Source organism: Squalius cephalus (genome assembly GCF_949319135.1).
Source record: "Squalius cephalus genome assembly, chromosome: 23".
Taxonomy (NCBI): Eukaryota; Metazoa; Chordata; class Actinopteri; order Cypriniformes; family Leuciscidae; genus Squalius; species Squalius cephalus.
This window is the reverse complement of record NC_137144.1, coordinates 29,060,166-29,079,182: the sequence shown is the minus strand read 5'-3', so window position 1 is coordinate 29,079,182 and position 19,017 is coordinate 29,060,166. Positions and strand designations below refer to the sequence as shown.

The following is a 19,017-nucleotide window of genomic DNA, read 5'->3' as shown; positions in this document are numbered from 1 at the left end:
CAAGATAAGGATTTATTGAGTCCACATGTGTAAACTAGAAACTCTGCTTCTAACCACAGGTCGAGATCTAGAGCTGTCGTTACACACACACACAACTCTGCGATGCTGTTTGCGAATGTTCGTTGGACGATGGTTTCGGGAAACACCGACTCGTTGAACTGCTGATAACGACAGATCTTGTCCGAGTCTACATTTCAGCCGAGGCGATTCTCAAACAAGCCTTATTTCTCATTCTTGTGTGGCTGATGAGCGCCGAGTCAAACACTGATATCCTCCTCAGTGCTGGAGCTTCTGCAAGAACATTTATACCAACTTCCGATCCCTCTCTTGAATCCCACACGGCGATGATGCAGACGGAGACCCGGGGCTGTACGAGAAAGAGTTCTGCCAGAATGTAGTGTGGCCTAGCATCCCTTTGTGGACACTAGATAACCCTGTGGTAGACTTGCAGTTATTACAAATTAAAGCAAACTATAAACTTGCTGATTTGGTGAATGAGTTTATTAGATACGAGAAGCGCAAGTACCATAATTATCAGCATATTTTCATAGATGGCTCAAAAGATCAGGAAACACAGGTTCAGCAGTCGTGATTCCCAGTCAGGGATATGAGATACGCTAGAGGACTGTTGAAATATAAGCCATTCTGATAGCATTAGAATGGGTTGAACAAAGTAAACTGGATAAGGCTCTTATTTGTAGTGATTCCGTCTCTGCTTTGAGTAGCCTCAAGTTAGGTATGACCAGAAATCATCATGAATTACTTTATGAAATAATGAATATCCATTCAAGAATGAAGCAGAATGATACTAAGGTTGTATTAATTTGGATCCCTGCACATAAAGGAATAATGGGTAATGAAAGAGTTGACAAATTAGCCAAACAAGCTTTGAAAAAGGAAATTATAGACACGAACATCAGGCTTTCAAGATCAGAAGGTGAGAGTATTGTTTAAGGAAGGGAATATCTGATCTGCTTTTTAATAAATACAAGACTAATGACGAGGATTTGACTTATTGCTTTGTGTGGGAGTTAGTTAACTCTAGAAGATGGCAGTGATGCAACATGAAGGATGCAAGCTGCCGTTATAAATCATTGAAGAAGAAGAAGAGTGACAGGTGGATTGAGCTGATGTCACTGCTAGCCGGTTGTCTGCTGTCTGTTAGCGTCACGTCACCTCAGCTAATCCGCCTCGCTGCACATTTACGTTTATCCGGGAGTGATGCTGCCAAGATGGCGACCGCCGGCTCCGCCCACTTTGGACTTAAAAAAATGCTCTTCAGAAACACTACGGGTGACGTCACACACACTACGCCCGTATTCATTTTACAGTCTATGGTCATCACTCATATCCTCTGATCTGCTCTGGCCTCACGCCTAGAAGAGCAAGATGAAGCTGTTGAGGACGATGTAGTTTCTGAATCCTGCCGTACGACGAGTTGCTGGAGGTTGTCTTGAGCCTCCTCAGTGAGATGTCCTTTAGTGTAGAATGTATAAGCCTCCTCTTGCTTTATTAAGTGTTCTTGCTGAGCCTCTGGTCTTAGAGCTCATCCGAGTGTTGCTAACCCAGACAGCAACATAGAAGTTGTGTCCCAATTCAGGGGCTGCATCCTCCGAAGGCCGCATTTAAAGGCCGATTGTGTCACAGCAGAGCGACGAAGGCTGTCCCAATTCGAAGGATCCTTCTGATGCGGCCTACCATCAGTGTTGCCAAGTCCGAGGTTTTCTCACGGAATTGGAATACTTTTAAGTTGTTACGTTTTTCCGCGGGTTGATTTCCACCCCTGTACGTACGATTTCGGCACTCCAACACCCCAAAACATCCCTCAGACTCACAAACCCAGTGGAGAATTCAGACACCCGATGGAGACGAGCCGATGGGCTTTTTGGGCTACTTTTGTTGCACAGACCTGGCAACCCTCCTACCGTCCTCCTTTCCCCGGGCCGGGAAGGATAGAACGAGGAACAGCCGAGAGAACCGAGACCGAGAGGAGGAGCTGATGGAGATCATGAGGAGGGCATGAAGTTTCAGAGAGACAGAGGAGATCACAGGACAGCAGGGAGAGAGTGAACAGATTGTTTTCTCTTCTTGACAGATTAAATAAACTTTTGCTTATATGAATTAAACATTTAAAAGACATGACAATCAATGAAAGACAATTAATTAAAAGACAACTTGCTCATATGCTCTCGTGGGCCACATAACATAATGTGCCGGACCTTGAGTTTGACACATGTGAGTTAAAGTGTGATTTAGTTCAAATTTACTACCATATAATTCACTATCATATTCTCTTCTGATGTCGGCCTCTGAAAGTGAAATATTTCAGTGAGTGTATGATGGAGCTCATATGATCAACAGTAAACACACACACTGACCTGATATAAACACACATGTGATTGATCTGATGATTATATGAGGCTGAACTACAATACACAACATTATTCAGCATTATTCACTGGGTTCCAGCTGAGGCTGATTCATGTCAAGTAATAAATTATCCATAGATTTTGATCTGGGAATTACTTTATCTTCATCTTCATCATCTTTATCTTCAGGTGAATGGATTCTTCTTCGGTATGCAGGTTTGCAAGCTGATGTGGAGCAGAACAACAAAACATCCGTCAGAAACTGAATAATATCATGTCATGAATCTGTCAATCTGTACCTTTAACTTTAATTGTATGAAGGATCAATAATTCAACATGTTTTACACTCATCATAATAAAGTTCACATGTATATTATGTAGAGGATATGTGGGATAATTGTTCATTTCTGTCCATTGTTGTATAGACACAAACTGTGAAGTTTTCATCACAAAATAAAACTTGTGCACTTTTCCACTGTTAATGCTCATAAGAAGAGAAATGTCAATCATACAGCATCATAGAGAGCATGTTATTACACTATATGTGTTCATCAGTCAGAGGAACTCAACAATAACACAATTATGTTAATTTAATAAAATTATTAAATTAACATAATTAATTAATAAAACAACAGTAAAAATGCAATATGATTTTGAGAAGTCGCCATAAAAACTCAGTTCAACAAAGAAATAAGAATGTTTTACTGATGTTCCCATTAAGATATGAAACATTAAAAACATTAAGAGAACGTTCAATATTATCATTCTTCAAACATTATGGGAACGTTACTTATGAATGTTGAATATTCTGAAACAAGTAGCAAAAAAAAAAAAAAAAAAACGTTAGATGAACATTCAACTAAAATGTTACAGAATAACAGCTCCATTAATGATGTATTAATAATGTTTTTTTTGTGCTGATCAGTGCCTTTATGTGTGTAATGCAAAACCACTGATAGAGAAAACAAGCATTTGTGGACTTTAGACTCAAAAGAGAAACTGACCTCTTGAACATTTGAGGGAGCATTTAAAAGGAGTTGACCAAGAATATTTCCGGTATTTGGGGGCTCGAACTGGCCATTCTCTCGTGGATGATGTGGAGGAAACTTCATCCTCATGTTTAATGCCGAAACCCAGTGTGTGATCATCCTCCAGTGTCTTGAGATCAGAGTTGTCAAGTTTAGAGTTTTTAACTGTGAAGAAACAGCGAACACAATAATCAAAAGTATTTTACATCATAATAAAGTTTCAAGTTATATTGCCACAAAATGAAGCAAAAAACTCAGAAAAAAAGTCAACAAGAAAAGGTCTGATAAACGCTGTAAACATGTTATTATAAAAATGTTTGGGTAACACTTTACGGTAAGGGTACATGAATTATCATGAATTCATGTATAAATTCATGCATGAAATATGCATTAATTCATGCATTAATATCTCATGAATCATCAGGAACTAACACGAGTTCAACGTTTTTCATTCATGACTTCATGGATGAACAACAGCTTAATTAAAACATTAACTAAGATGAGTACATCATCATGAATTATGATTTATTACGCATGATCATGATATTTTCTTTGTTCACACAAAGAATTGGTCTTTACCACCCATTGTGGATAAAGCTATGGTTATAGTACATGAATCATCATGAATTCATGCATAAAAAAGTATTAATTCATGCATGCAAGACTACTCTTCGAATTATTAAAGGAATGTACAAAAATCCACATTATCTAATGCATGCATACAGGCTAGAACAGTATATCAATTAATGTGAGAACTTTTTTTCTGAATTATGATCTGAGTTATCCAGCATGTTCATGTCTTCTTCATAGCCTGCAGGTAAATGGACAGACCCCAAAATTGGCCAATCACAGCACATAACATACGAATTCTGTTGGCATTCAAATACTAGTCATCATTAACTAAGCATTATTTATCAATGACTTCATCATGTGTGTGGCCCCTCAACTAAAGTGGTGACTTGGTGCTTTGAAACACTGATGAACAATGTGGCATAACTGTGAAATGAATATGAATATGAATATGAACATGAAAGTTCAAGTCTTTGCAAACAATGTACTGTGGACAAATGGACTTTGATCTTAACTGTACTGCTTTATTCTTAAACGGTAAACCAGTTAAAAACCATAAAGCTGTTTTAAAAAAAAAAGTTTCACAAACAGCTTGATCTCTATTTGGGTAAAGAGTCACCTTCTAACGTATAAAGCAACTGATGTGACTCCTCCATATCATGAAATTGTAAAACAGCTTTATGGTTTTGTAAAGAGTTTTCAGATATACAGACACTTAAAATAAAGTTCATGGTGTATAGCCTACTGAATTCCTTCTCAGCTCTTTCCAGCTGTTGATTTAACTGGTTTATACCGTTTGGTCTCAGAATAAAGCAGTAAAGTTACATAACATTATTACGATTTTACAGCTAAAAAACGTACGTTAAACTATTTACGAATATTTCATATCATAAAGATATCTGTATAATTTCCCTTTTGCCATTTAATAGATTATAAATGTACGATCCCTTAACCCTAACTCCACACCTAAACATACCCATTTTATAGATAATATTAAAAGGATAAAACGTAATGGACAGATATGTGTAGGGAAATGGCAGCTTTATTAACAATGTAGCATTAAAAGATAGTTTGAGCCACTAATCCTACCCCTACCCCTAAACCTAACCATTTCTTAAAACTACGTAACTACAATTATAAATTAAAACAACAGACAGACAATCACAATCATTTATTTATTGAGAAAATGTCAAAACCGGTACCAAAAGTCGTTCACATGACGATGTGTCGCAGTCCTCTCTGGCAGTAACGTTATATAATAGTTATGTATGAGGTAACGTTACAGAGCAGAATTTAAGTTATTAATCCATGAAAATGTTAATCCGGTTTCGGTTCGCTGTTCGCTCTGTGAAGGCGCGCGCGCTTCTCCATTTCAAATGTAGTACACAACAAACACGGCATGTCGCAATCTGTGATGAAGCATGCGAGAGCCAATGAGCGTTTGATATCACTGCCGTAAAACATGTCGTAACGCTTCGGGCGCAATTTTTGAATTTGAATTCACCACGAGCGCGGGATGCCGGGATATGACGTTGACGGTCTCTGCCGAGAAATGGAGATGAAGATCACTGGATAAAGGGCTGCATTTGGATCTGTTTCTTGCAAACAACGTATGGATTCTAAAGATTTGGATCACATTAAGCTAATAAAATTGATTTCTTTTGTGAATTTATGTTGTGTTTTAGTGTATTATGTGTCAAAATATTAATGCCACGATTTTAATATGCATAGGCCTAAGTTAAATAGGAATAGCCTACGCCTAAATTTGTACGTCGTTGTTTGTATAAGTTGTTTATAAGTAAATAAATTACATTTTTGTGCTGTCCACTGTCAGTATTATACATTTCTGTGTGTATAAAACATAAATAAATGTACATATGGTAGAACTACACTTTGTAAAAATACACATGTATTCTCATGAGATCACGTTGCAAGTTAAGATCAAAGTCCATTTGTGTCCACAGTACATTGTTTGCAAAGGCTTGAACTTTCATGCTCATATTCATGTCATTTCACAGTTATGCCACATTGTTCATCAGTGTTTCAAAGCACCAAGTCACCACTTTAGTTGAGGGGCCACACACATGATGAAGTCATAATGCTTAGTTAATGATGACTAGTATTTGAATGCCAACAGAATTCGTATGTTATGTGCTGTGATTGGCCAATTTTGGGGTCTGTCCATTTACCTGCAGGCTATGAAGAAGACATGAACATGCTGGATAACTCAGATCATAATTCAGAAAAAAAGTTCTCACATTAATTGATATACTGTTCTAGCCTGTATGCATGCATTAGTTAATGTGGATTTTTGTACATTCCTTTAATAATTCGAAGAGTAGTCTTGCATGCATGAATTAATACTTTTTTATGCATGAATTCATGATGATTCATGTACCATAACCATAGCTTTATCCACAATGGGTGGTAAAGACCAATTTTTTGTGTGAACAAAGAAAACATCATGATCATGGGTAATAAATCATAATTCATGATGATGTACTCATCTTAGTTAATGTTTTAATTAAGCTGTTGTTCATCCATGAAGTCATGAATGAAAAACGTTGAACTCGTGTTAGTTCCTGATGATTCATGAGATATTAATGCATGAATTAATGCATATTAAAATCGTGGCATTAATATTTTGACACATAATACACTAAAACACAACATAAATTCACAAAAGAAACCCAGTGTGTGATTCTTCTTCAGTGTCTTGAAGCGGCAGCGAAGAATAGTGTCTTCAACTGTGAAGAAACATGAGGAACAGAGAACACACACACACACACACACACACACACACACACACACACACGATATCAGAGAACAGTGTTTTCCTCATTAATATGTGCTTTCTGAATTGTTATTTATTTGTTAACTTCTCAATCGCAGGCTTCTCCGTTAATAAGAGCTGAATCTACATTCAAATACAGATTTTCTTGGTTAACGTCACAATCCCCTCCTTGAACTGCCACCTTACCGTGGTGGAGGGGTTTGAGTACCCGAATGACCCTAGGAGCTATGTTGTCTGAGGCTATATGCCCCTGGTAGGGTCTCCCAAGGCAAACAGGTCCTAGGTGACGGGTCAGACTAAGGGCGGTTCAAAAACCCCTTATGATGCAATCCAATTCAAGGACCGTGACGTCGCCCGGCATGGCGCAGCCGGGGCCCCACCCTGGAGCCAGGCCCAGGGTTGGGGCTCGTATGCGAGCGCCTGGTGGTTGGGCCTCCCCCCATGGGGTCCGGCCAGGCTCAGCCCGAGGGAGCGACGTGGGGCCACCCTCCTGTGGACCCACCACCTGCAGGAGGGACCGTAAGGGGCCGGTGCAAAGTGGATCGGGCGGCAGTCGAAGGCGGGGGCCTAGGCAACCCGATCCCTGGACGTGGAATCTAGCTCTAGGGACATGGAATGTCACCTCTCTGGCGGGGAAGGAGCCTGAGATTGTGCGTGAGGTTCAGAGATTCCGACTAGAGATAGAGTTGGGATCACCTCTACGCACGGCTTGGGCTCTGGAACCACACTCCTCGAGAGAGGATGGACTCTTCACCACTCTGGAGTTGCCCATGGTGAGAGGCGGCGGGCTGGTGTGGGTTTGCTTATATCCCCCCAGCTCAGCCGCCATGTGTTGGAGTTCACCCCGGTGAACGAGAGGGTCGCTTCCCTGCGCCTTCGGGTCGGGGATAGGTCTCTCACTGTCGTATGTGCCTATGGGCCAAACGGCAGTGCAGAGTATCCGCCCTTCTTGGAGTCTCTCGGAGGGGTGCTGGAAAGTGCTCCGACTGGGGACTCCATCGTTCTACTGGGAGACTTCAACGCCCACGTGGGCAGCGACAGTGACACCTGGAGGGGCGTGATTGGGAGGAACGGCCCCCCTGACCTGAACCCGAGTGGTGTTCTGTTATTGGACTTCTGTGCTAGTTACAGCTTGTCCATAACGAACACCATGTTCAAGCATAAGGGTGTCCATCAGTGCACATGGCACCAGGACACCCTAGGCCGGAGGTTGATGATCGACTTTGTGGTCGTTTCATCCGACCTCCGGCCGTATGTCTTGGACACTCGGGTGAAGAGAGGGGCGGAGCTGTCAACTGATCACCACCTGGTGGTGAGTTGGATCCGATGGCAGGGGAGGAAGCTGGACAGACTCGGCAGACCCAAACGTACTGTGAGGGTCTGTTGGGAACGTTTGGCCGAATCTCTTGTCAGAGAGATCTTCAACTCCCACCTCCGGCAGAGTTTCGACCAGATCCCGAGGGAGTCTGGTGATATTGAGTCCGAGTGGACCATGTTCTCCACCTCCATTGTCAACGCGGCCACTCGGAGCTGTGCAATCCCCGAACCCGGTGGTGGACACCGGAAGTAAGGGATGCCGTCAAGTTGAAGAAGGAGTCCTATCGGGCCTGGCAGGCTTGTGGGACTCCTGAGGCAGCTGAAGGGTACCGACGGGCCAAGCGGACTGCAGCCCGGGTGGTTGTGGAGGCAAAAACTCGGGCCTGGGAGGAGTTCGGTGAGGCCATGGAGAAGGACTATCGGTCGGCCTCAAAGAGATTCTGGCAAACTGCCGGTGCCTCAGGAGGGGGAAGCAGTGCCCTACCAACGCTGTTTACAGTGGAGGTGGGCAGCTGTTGACCTCGACTGGGGATATCATCGGACGGTGGAAGGAATACTTCGAGGATCTCCTCAATCCCGCCGTCACGTCTTCCATTGAGGAAGCAGAGGCTGAGGGCTCGGAGGCGGACTCGTCCATCACCCAAGCTGAAGTCACCGAGGTAGTCAAGAAACTCCTCGGTGGCAAGGCACCGGGGGTGGATGAGATCCGCCCTGAGTACCTCAAGTCTCTGGATGTTGTTGGGCTGTCTTGGCTGACACGCCTCTGCAGCATCGCGTGGCGGTCAGGGACAGTGCCTCTGGGATGGCAGACCGGGGTGGTGGTCCCTCTTTTCAAGAAGGGGGACCGGAGGGTGTGCTCCAACTATAGGGGGATCACACTTATCAGCCTCCCTGGGAAAGTCTATGCCAGGGTACTGGAGAGGAGAATCCGGCCGATAGTAGAACCTCGGATTCAGGAGGAACAGTGTGGTTTTCGTCCCGGTCGTGGAACACTGGACCAGCTCTATACCCTCTACAGGGTGCTGGAGGGCTCATGGGAGTTTGCCCAACCAGTCCACATGTGCTTTGTGGATTTGGAGAAGGCATTCGACTGTGTCCCTCGCGGCATCTTGTGGAGGGTGCTCTGGGAGTATGGGGTTCGGGGCCCTGTACGACCGGAGCAGGCGCTTGGTTCGCATTGCCAGCAGTAAGTCAGACTTGTTCCCGGTGCATGTTGGACTCCGGCAGGGCTGCCCTTTGTCGCCGGTTCATTTCATAATTTTTATGGACAGAATTTCTAGGCGCAGCCAGGGGCCGGAGGGGGTCAGGTTTGGGGACCACACCATTTCATCTCTGCTCTTTGCGGATGATGTTGTCGTGCTGGCCTCATCAAACCAGGACCTCCAGCATGCACTGGGACGGTTTGCAGCCGAGTGTGAAGCGGCTGGGATGAGAATCAGCACCTCCGAATCCGAGGCCATGGTTCTCAGTCGGAAAAGGGTGGTTTGCCCGCTTCAGGTTGGTGGAGAGCTCCTGCCTCAAGTGGAGGAGTTCAAGTATCTTGGGGTCTTGTTCACGAGTGAGGGAAGGATGGAATGGGAGATTGACAGGCGGATCGGTGCAGCTTCTGCAGTAATGCGGTCCCTGTACCGGTCTGTCGTGGTGAAGAAGCGGCTCAGCTCTCGATTTACCGGTCAATCTACGTTCCTACTCTCACCTATGGTCATGAGCTGTGGGTCATGACCGAAAGGACAAGAACCCGGATACAAGCGGCCGAAATGAGCTTTCTCCGCAGGGTGGCTGGGCGATCCCTTAGAGATAGGGTGAGAAGCTCGGTCACTCGGGAGGAGCTCAGAGTAGAGCCGCTGCTCCTCCACATCGAGAGGGGTCAGCTGAGGTGGCTCGGGCATCTTTTCCGGATGCCTCCCGGACGCCTTCCCGGGAAGGTGTTCTGGGCATGTCCCACCGGGAGGAGACCCCGGGGAAGACCTAGGACACGCTGGAGGGACTATGTCTCCCGGCTGGCCTGGGAACGCCTCGGTGTCCCCCCGGAAGAGCTGGAGGAAGTGTCTAGGGAGAGGGAAGTCTGGGCATCCCTGCTTAGACTACTGCCCCCGCGACCCGGCCCCGGATAAGCGGAAGAAGATGGATGGATGGACGTGTCAGGTAGCTGTTAGGACCACAGCCACCAGCCCAAAATTGTTTGCCGAAAGGCCTGGGAAAAGTTGTAATGAGTGGAGTACACAGTAGGTAAGGATTAACGTCCAAGTGGATTTATTAGGACAGCTGTCTCAGCACACGTGCTCCCAAATGAAGTTCAAAATAAACAAAACAAATCATCAAAAATACAGAAAATAAACAATACAACACATAAATAAAACATGCTGAAAGCAGCAAAACACGGCATCAAATCTAGCCTCGAGGAACAAGCCTCTCACAGTAAAGACTCACATCTTGCAGCACTTGACTGTACAAGCTTTGGCTCTTGGCCCATCTCCCCCTCTGGCTCAACTAGCCTCTCCCTTTGTACATGAAATCTTCCCGCCAAACACTAGCGGACCATACCAACAGTAGGGGTCGAGTAACTCCCATGACAATCAAAATGCATTCAATGTCTATGCTGTTACATATGCATTTAAACAGAAACATAATCTCAAATAATATAATCAAATAAACAATATGAAAACAATCATAACACATTAAACAATAAATCATTGTATATAACATTGTGCACTGATGTTCCTATGATGATAACCCCCCAGGTTCATCATCACAGGACGTCACAATCTACTTCACATATGCTAGCTAATGCACACAGAAGACTGAAGTGTTGGACTTACGTTGGTCTTCAGGAATGAGTTTTCTCTTTAACTCCTGCACTGTGGTGTTCCTGAATCCCTCTTCTGAATTCGCCACAGAAACTCTTCTTCTCTCCAGTCCGTGTCTCATATCTATAAAGTAGATCTGGAAACTCATGTTGAATGTGCTCGAACTTTAACTATATTCCCTCAGGATCTAGTAGTAACTGCACTGATGCTCACAGTGATGATAGTTTCACTTTCTCAGTTTAAACTCTCCTCATGTTCAGTCACGGTATGTTTATTCTAAGATGACGCGCTGAGGTTTCAAATAACACACACGCACACACACACACACACACACACACACACACACACACACATGCACACACACACTCACATACACACACACTCGAGTCCTGTGAGTCCTGTTGCTCTCTCAGTTAAAGTTCACTGTGTCTCCTGAATCAGGAGAGGAATATCTCAGATGAATCACTGTCCACAAGCCAGAACATTCTAGAGAAATATGTGGTGGATTTTGATGTAAAAAGACTTTGACTGGAAGAAGCATTATAATGAGAACAAAGATGTTACAGTATCACTTTATTAAAGCCCTCACATATAATGCATTATAAAGTATGTTTAACGCAGTAATTATGCCTTGTAATGAACCTTATAATGCATTATATGATCTCATGAATGATTGTAACAGTTATTATACATTATAATACTTATCTATTCATTGAATACACCTTTAGAAAGTATAATGCATTAAAACACAACAAAACTTACATTACTTTGTAAATAAAACAAACAAACAAAAAAAACAATCAAACATACCAATCCCTCGTTCATGAAGCGGTCATGTGACTGTATCCTCTGAGAAATGACCACTGTGAAGAATCCTGAAACTAATGCCAGAGGAAGATGTCAATCACTGGAGTTCATATTTCAACACCTCATAATGAAATATATCCTGCGCAATTCAAAGTCTTTGTTTTTAGGTACTTGGGTGGATGGAAAGAAGAATATGGGCTGTAACACAAATGTTGGACTGGTTTGATGTATTAACTTATACAGATGTTGCGATTAATTAGATTTTTAGTGCCCAATTATTGAATTCAATAAAATGATAAAAGCCATCGCATTACCCTTCAAAACAATGATTGAGAATGTAATCTAACACTGTACTGAATTGTGTTAACTAAACAACTGAGAAGAAAATGTTCTTAAACTGTTTTAAATGACATTTACCACTTTATGCATTAAATGATTTAGCACAATTTTGAAAACAGGGCCGGTTTGTCAAAACACTACACACAATTAGCACAACCCTACACCAAAGTAGCACAACACTTCAGATCATTTGCAAAATGGGACACTTGTCAAAACTACACACAACTTCATAAAAACAATATTTTGTTACCATACGAAACACACACATTTCATATGACTTCAATCTTTTTGAACCAGTTACACACTGCCGTTGCTAACCTAAAACACTTTTAGCAAGTCTAATTCTCAGTGATTAGAGTACTGTAAATGAAGTACACAGAGAATAGTTCACCAAACACTACACAAGACCAATGCTGCAGACTGAGGAAAATCTCTCCATATACCCAAATCAGTCAACATGGAGAATCACAACAAAACATGACCCAGTTCTCATGCTACTACAGTATTGTGCATAACACTGTTAGCTCAGCAAACAACAGACAAACGTAAAATACTATATTCAGTACAGGTTACAATTACAGTAAATAACAACAACAACAAACATAAAAAATAATCTGCAAAAAAACAGTATAAAATACTACAGTAAACATACTTTACATTATGTCTTCGCCTAGCTGGATCTGGCCAGAGAATTTCATCAACATCACAAGCAATATCCTCATTAGCAAGACAACGCGGGAAGAACCGTCTTGAATGTCGAATCCATCCTTGCACAGCTGCGGCGTCGACTGGGCACAGGCGTCCTCCATGGCCTGAGTGAGGGGTAGCTGAGCCTGGAGATCGTAAACCTTCCACCGCCATGCAGAGGAAAACTCCATGGGGTTTAGAAACGGAGAGTATGGTGGAAGGTATAGTACTGTCAACTGTGGATGGTGTTGAAGCCAGTTCTGGACCAAAGCAGAGCGGTGGAATGACACATTGTCCCAGATGACAGTGTATTGCATCTGGTGCATTTCATTACCGGCTGTGACCATGTAGACTTCCAAAAAGTATTCGACACTGTTTTTGATGCGTGTATAGTGTGCAGTGTCACTGAACATATCAGAACATAACATTAACTGTCTAGTGCAATTTAGATAAAGATAACGTACGTGTGTGTGTGTGTGTGTGTGTGTGTGTGTAAACCCTCTTGTCTTTGAAGTGCTTTATTCTTATACAGACATCAGAGTTTTCTGCTGTGAATGGAAACCTTGCCTCGACCGCTTCTAAGAAATGACAGTCAGGATGTCGAGACATGTGACGTCTTCAGCTCATACATGACATTTGGAAACAGCACACAGTAATTTTCCACTAAACTACAGTATTGTCTGTTGTCATGCAAGCACATACATTACATGAAGTAAAATTAATTGCCATAACACCTTCAAAACACTCCGTTCAGAAATGAGACCACTTTATATTAAGGTATAAACTGAAGAACAGTTCACAAACATGTGTTAGCCAAACATAAAGTCAACCGAGAAGAAAATGTGTTCTGAAGTGTTAAAGATTTTTAGAATGCACATGAACTTAATGAACATGTAACACTTTATTTCTATAGTCCACTTTAGACATTGTGGCAGGATTTGTGAATTTTAATAGGTATTGTGAACCTACAAATACACTTCCAGATACATATGCACGCACACACATACATAGAAGCCCAAAGCGCAGAGGACGGAAAGGACGCAAGAATGCTCATATATGGGAAACAGAGACATCAGCGAAAACTATAGCTGAAAAACTATAGCTGAAGCATGACACGGTTGTTGAAGCAAGAGCCGATTAATGTTGTAAGGCCCAGTCATGAGACTTGCTTCCTTTGGAAAAAACCCAAGAATCTGCATTAGAACAATAACCCAGTTCCGTATAAATATGACTGCATTTTTGACTGTCGGGAGTGCATTTTTGATTTTGATGTCGATTGCATCCCTAGAGAGAAATTAAATCTCTTCTAGTTTAATCCTAGCTGAATTTCTTTTGGTTTGAACTGGTCTGCTGTATTATTGTAACTTGGTAAACCTCGGATGAGAACAAGTTCATATTTACTCAAATTGCTTGAACTGTTGATAAGGTAATTAGTCTTTGTAATATTCACTCATACAGGACTGCCCTGTTGAGATTGAATAAGCTGAAGTTTTATATCCTGTAACATTTTCTTTTTTGATTTGCTACAAGTATTGATTTTTGTATAACCAGTGTTTTAATCTTTTGTATAAATAAATTTTTATTTCTAAAGACAATCACTGTTAAGTTTTACTTCAGCTATTACAAACAGTTCTAACAGCAAAAGACAGAGCAATTCATTAATCCTTTTATAACCAAAGATAACAAGGGTTCCAAGGGAGATTCTGCTGGAAGGTAAGCATGGATTTAATTCATATGTCTAGTTAGTAATGTTTATTATTGTTTCCTTGGGAGTGTAGGGACTACACCTAGGTTTACTGGTATAAATGATAACAAGCTAGTTGAGGGAATAATTCCTATTCTGACCTGACAGCAAAAGATCACCTAGATACAGTGATACTAGGGGTTAATCAGGAACGTGAGAGCAATACCAGATCTCACCACAACATTCTACTAACTATAAGTAACTTTGCTACTACATATCAACTATCAGTCACTGGAGTAGTAGTGTATTAGAGTTGTCTGCTGAATATCTGCTAACTCTTTATTCTGATGCTCCTCAACAGATATTCTACTGACTATAAGGAACTTGGCAACTACAAGTCAACTTATTCTCCTAACCCTAACACCTAACCCTAACTAGGGATGTAGTGGAGGCTAAACACACGAAAACGCCGTTTGCGCACCTCCCAAAATTCGGAAATAGCGTTTACCCGCCTCCAATATGTGTTTATCCACCGCTATTTTGCGTTTATCCACCTCTAAATTTCACGTTATTTGAGCGGACTTTGCTTTTCCAGTGCGTGATCGCCGATCGGTACATGATTCGAGCATTTGGGCCGTTAACAACAGAGCAGAACGCGCGGCGCAAACATGGAGCAGGACATTGAGCAGAGAGTACAGTGCGCCGACACACACACACACACACACACACACACGTAACAAAGAGAACGGCGCACACACGGAGCGGAAAAGTTTCCTTCTGTTACGACAGCAATCTGAGAGGCCGCACAGATACACCGATGCACAAGCAGTTAATGGGGGATCACAAGACCATTGTCCACCTGAGTAGCCTCTGTAAGCTTAAATTGTGTGATTTAATTAAAGTTGAAGTTGACAAGATGGCGCCTGTGATTCATTCGGCATGCCGTCTCTGTTTGTCTTTTATGTTTTAGTCCTGTTTTTAGCATTTTTGGTACAGCGAGTCAGCTCTCTCCAAGTGTAGGAGCGTGATTTTCTACTATGTCTTCGAGAGTCGGCGGTGGAAGCTTACAGAGGCTACTCAGGTGGACAATGGCCTTGTGATCCCCCATTAACTGCTTGTGCATCGGTGTATCTGTGCGGCCTCTCAGATTGCTGTCGTAACAGAAGGAAACGAAACAGGAGAAGCAGCAAGCGCAGGGGTGTGGTGGTGACACGGAGACGAGCGCGGGCGATAGCGGGCATCAGTGGCTTGTCCGGATGTCATCTACCCATCGTTCAGGTGTCTATCTTCGTGTCATCGGAATGAAAGGTACTCTTACCTGGTTATGGTTGTTCCTCAGCGCTGGGTGTTGTCAACGGGGATCAAAGATTCGCAACGGCGTTTCAGGAAGAGAGGGGTTAACCCTGAGAATCTTCGTTGTCTGGAATATGTGCCAACTTTATATAAACGAAGTGAGTCGGCTACCGGTATAATGCTAATGTCACCGGTGCAGGCCGGGGCGGACTCGGATGACCAGCCGCCCCTGACTCCAGACACCACCGTGAGGAGCCGACACCACAGGCACGCAACAGATGGACAGAGGAGGAGGCAAGTAATTTAGTTCAAAAGTAACAATCTTTATTGAATAATAATCAACTTGAGGAAAGAATGAGCAACTCCTGTCTTCTCGGGCTATTGGACCGGAGTAGCCGCTGGAACGATTTTCCACTGTCTTCGGGACACAATGGAGCGATAGTGACTAGGAAGGCTTACTCCACGGCGTTGCTGCACATCTGCAGGACTCAAACGGTAAGTAACAGGTAATGTTCACTTCTTCAACAGCAGATTCTCTTATCAGGACGTGAGAGGGGAATTGTGACTTTAAAACTCACTTCACAGCGTTGCTGCACATCTGCAGGACTCAGACGGTAGGTAACAGGTAAGGTTTCTTCTCTCAGCATCAAACACTTTCATCAGACATTAGCAAGAGACTCAATAAGCAGCTTTATCAGCGATGTTATACATCTTCAGAGCTCCATCACTAAGTATAACGGTTCAGACTTTTCCACAGCCATACGGTTCTTCAAGAGACTTGTAATTTCAGAGAGAGAGAGAGTTAACAGGAGCCTTCAATAAGGGATTACTTCATGGCAATATTCAGTGGAAGAGAGGATAATACAAAGCATTACTTCACCAGTTCAGTTGTATCGTTCTGGAATTTGGATGGGGACAAGTAGATCTTTTCACAAGAATGAAAGCAGGCGTTGGGAGACTCTTCTCAGCATAGCACACAGCACTCGTGTCCACTACAAATCCACAGCATTAATTCAGCGTGCATCTGGTAAGGCAAACAACTGCAAATCACTCACACACAGTAGGGCTGATCAGAAAAACTCGCTTCATCCATGCATTTCAATGGGAATATTCAACTCTCCATTCTCTCCAGCGCATCTGAAACAGATGTCCTCCTCAATAGTAAATTTCACATTCACAGTCTTTTCTTCAAGCTTTACATTTGATTCAACGATGTAGTTAATTCACTTATCTTTCTCTTTTCCTCTTCCAGCGCAGATCCAAGCAGCAGTTCAATCCAGTAGTATTCCACAAGCAGCTCCAAACGACAGACTCCAATGGCAGTTCCTCACTTACACGAATTTCCAAGATTACAGCGTCCAATGTAAGCGCCCAAACCGGAGATCTTCTACCCCAAAACACAACGACAGAGACCCAGCCAAACAACTGATCAACTGAACACCGATTGACTTTTACCAGCTCCAACCTCGACTTCAACTCGACTCTGAATGGCTCTTTTATCCTCCTCTTGTGAAGCGGAAAGCCTGTGCAAACACCGCTCCTCTCTCCCTCACACCTGCCGTGCATCTGCGGTAATTAGTTTGGACAATATCTCCGCTACACCCGGAACCGGACTGAGGCGTTACACCAAAATAACTCCCCTCGGGGAACATGGAAAGAAAAAAAAAAGGTTCCGCTTCTCCCAGCATTTTGTCACCCGTGACACTAAAATGCTCTCAACTCTCCACGGACTGGGGGTCGGGGTGGGGGGATTGCGTCAATTTTTAAGAATTCTTTTAAATGCAGACTGGTAACAGTTGATAAGTATGTTAGTTTTGAGGTGCAAATGTTTAAAGTGGTCCTGACCAGGCCAGTTATTTTTGCACTAATATACAGACCTGATGATTTTAATATTCATATTTGTTGCCCCGAGAAGCCCCTGGTACAAGATTTTTTGTAATTGTTGGATTCCTTTAACCTTACCCAGTCGGTAGCTGGTGCAACGCATAAGCAGGGGCACACTCTTGATCTGGTACTGTCCTGGGGTGTCCCGGTGGGTGAGCTGACTATTGAGAATTTGGGGCAGTCAGATCACTTTGTTATTATGTTTAATGTCACATTTGCGAGACTTCCTGTGAGGCTAGTGACAGCTGGCCGTCGTGCCAGGGCCATAAATGCTGCATCGGCCACTAAGTTTTTAGAGCAGTACAATACGCTAGCTATTAAGTCCAATTCTTCTAATCAGGGTGTAGAGAAGCTTGTATCTGACTTTAATATGGGGTGTAACCATATCTTGGATCGTATCGCCCCCTGGAGACAATCCTGGAGTAAAACCCCTGGAGTAAAAGTGAAAACTGTATCTGAGAGCTTGCGGAAATTTCTTGCAGTTTTTTTACAGATAAGATCGCCGCTATTAGAGCCAGCATCTCTAACTCTGTCCGGGATCAAATCCTTCTTCAACCCCCGCCTGATTCGTTTAACTCAGGTCAGTTGAGTACATTTCAGCCGGTTACTTCGACTAGCTTGTTCAAAATTGTCCAACATCTGACATCATTGCTCACTTTATATCTTACCGCCCCGATTGTTAATTCAGGTTTGGGATGTGGTGGGTCCCACTATAGCAGTTATAGTGAATAAGAGTCTTATGGAGGGGCTGGTGCCATTATATTTTAAGCACGCTCTTGTGCAACCACTTTTAAAGAAAACGGGTTTAGACCCTTCTGTATTAAATAACTACAGACCAATTTCAAAGGTACCTTTTTTAGCCAAAATGTTGGAGAAGGTGGTTCTTAACCAACATTCTATATTTTTAAACAAAAATAATATTTTTTAATACATTTCTGTCACGGTTCATCAATCCATGTGTTCATTTTATGTATCTGTTGATATGTTTGTGGGTGTGGGATCTGTGTGTGTGTTGCTTACCCAGTTCCAGTTCCTGAATTCTTTACAGAGTCGTTTCCTCAATCTCGTCTGTGTTCCCAGGCTTCGGGAGATCGTGTGGAGTTCTCTTCTTTCCAGTTACCATCCACCCTGAATCATTCATATCACTCTTCCTCTGTGCTGTATTTATATCCTGGTTGCCCGCCTGCTATACGTGGTGTTTTGAGTTTCATCTGTTCAACCTGCCTTCAATAAACTGTTTGCTTGCATTTGGATCTACAACTCTCATTCTGACAATTTCAGTCAGGCTTTAGAACTCTGCCCTTCTCAAGGTGACTAATGATTTGCTTTTGTCGGCAGATTCTGGGAAATGTACTGCGTTAGTGCTGCTTGATCTTAGTGCAGCCTTCGACACAGTGGATCATGGGATTCTCCTCGATCGTTTGAGTCAGTGGGTGGG

The 19,017-nt window shown here is 42.9% G+C and overlaps 1 protein-coding gene across 1 annotated transcript; it reads right to left on the bottom strand.

Moving 5' to 3' along the window:
- Positions 1–484: 484 nt before the first annotated feature.
- LOC307151847 (uncharacterized protein) lies at positions 485–13,270 on the bottom strand. Its single transcript, XM_079860050.1, has 5 exons — positions 12,684–13,270; positions 10,898–11,766; positions 3,374–3,562; positions 2,527–2,594; positions 485–1,996 (listed from the first exon to the last, which is right to left on the bottom strand). Exons 2-5 carry the CDS (start codon positions 11,031–11,033, stop codon positions 1,922–1,924), a joined length of 468 nt encoding a protein of 155 aa, XP_079716176.1. The 5' UTR covers positions 11,034–11,766; positions 12,684–13,270; the 3' UTR covers positions 485–1,921.
- Between the last annotated feature and the right edge of the window lie 5,747 nt (positions 13,271–19,017).

Coding starts and splice junctions, on each gene's coding strand:
- LOC307151847 (XM_079860050.1), bottom strand. CDS start 11,033: ATGAGTTTCCAGATCTACTTTATAGATATGAGACACGGACTGGAGAGA. Junction 2,595..3,373: donor CTCCCTCAAATGTTCAAGAG/GTCAGTTTCTCT, acceptor GCTCCACATCAG/CTTGCAAACCTGCATACCGA. Junction 1,997..2,526: donor ATGATGAAGATGAAGATAAA/GTAATTCCCAGA, acceptor GATCTCCATCAG/CTCCTCCTCTCGGTCTCGGT.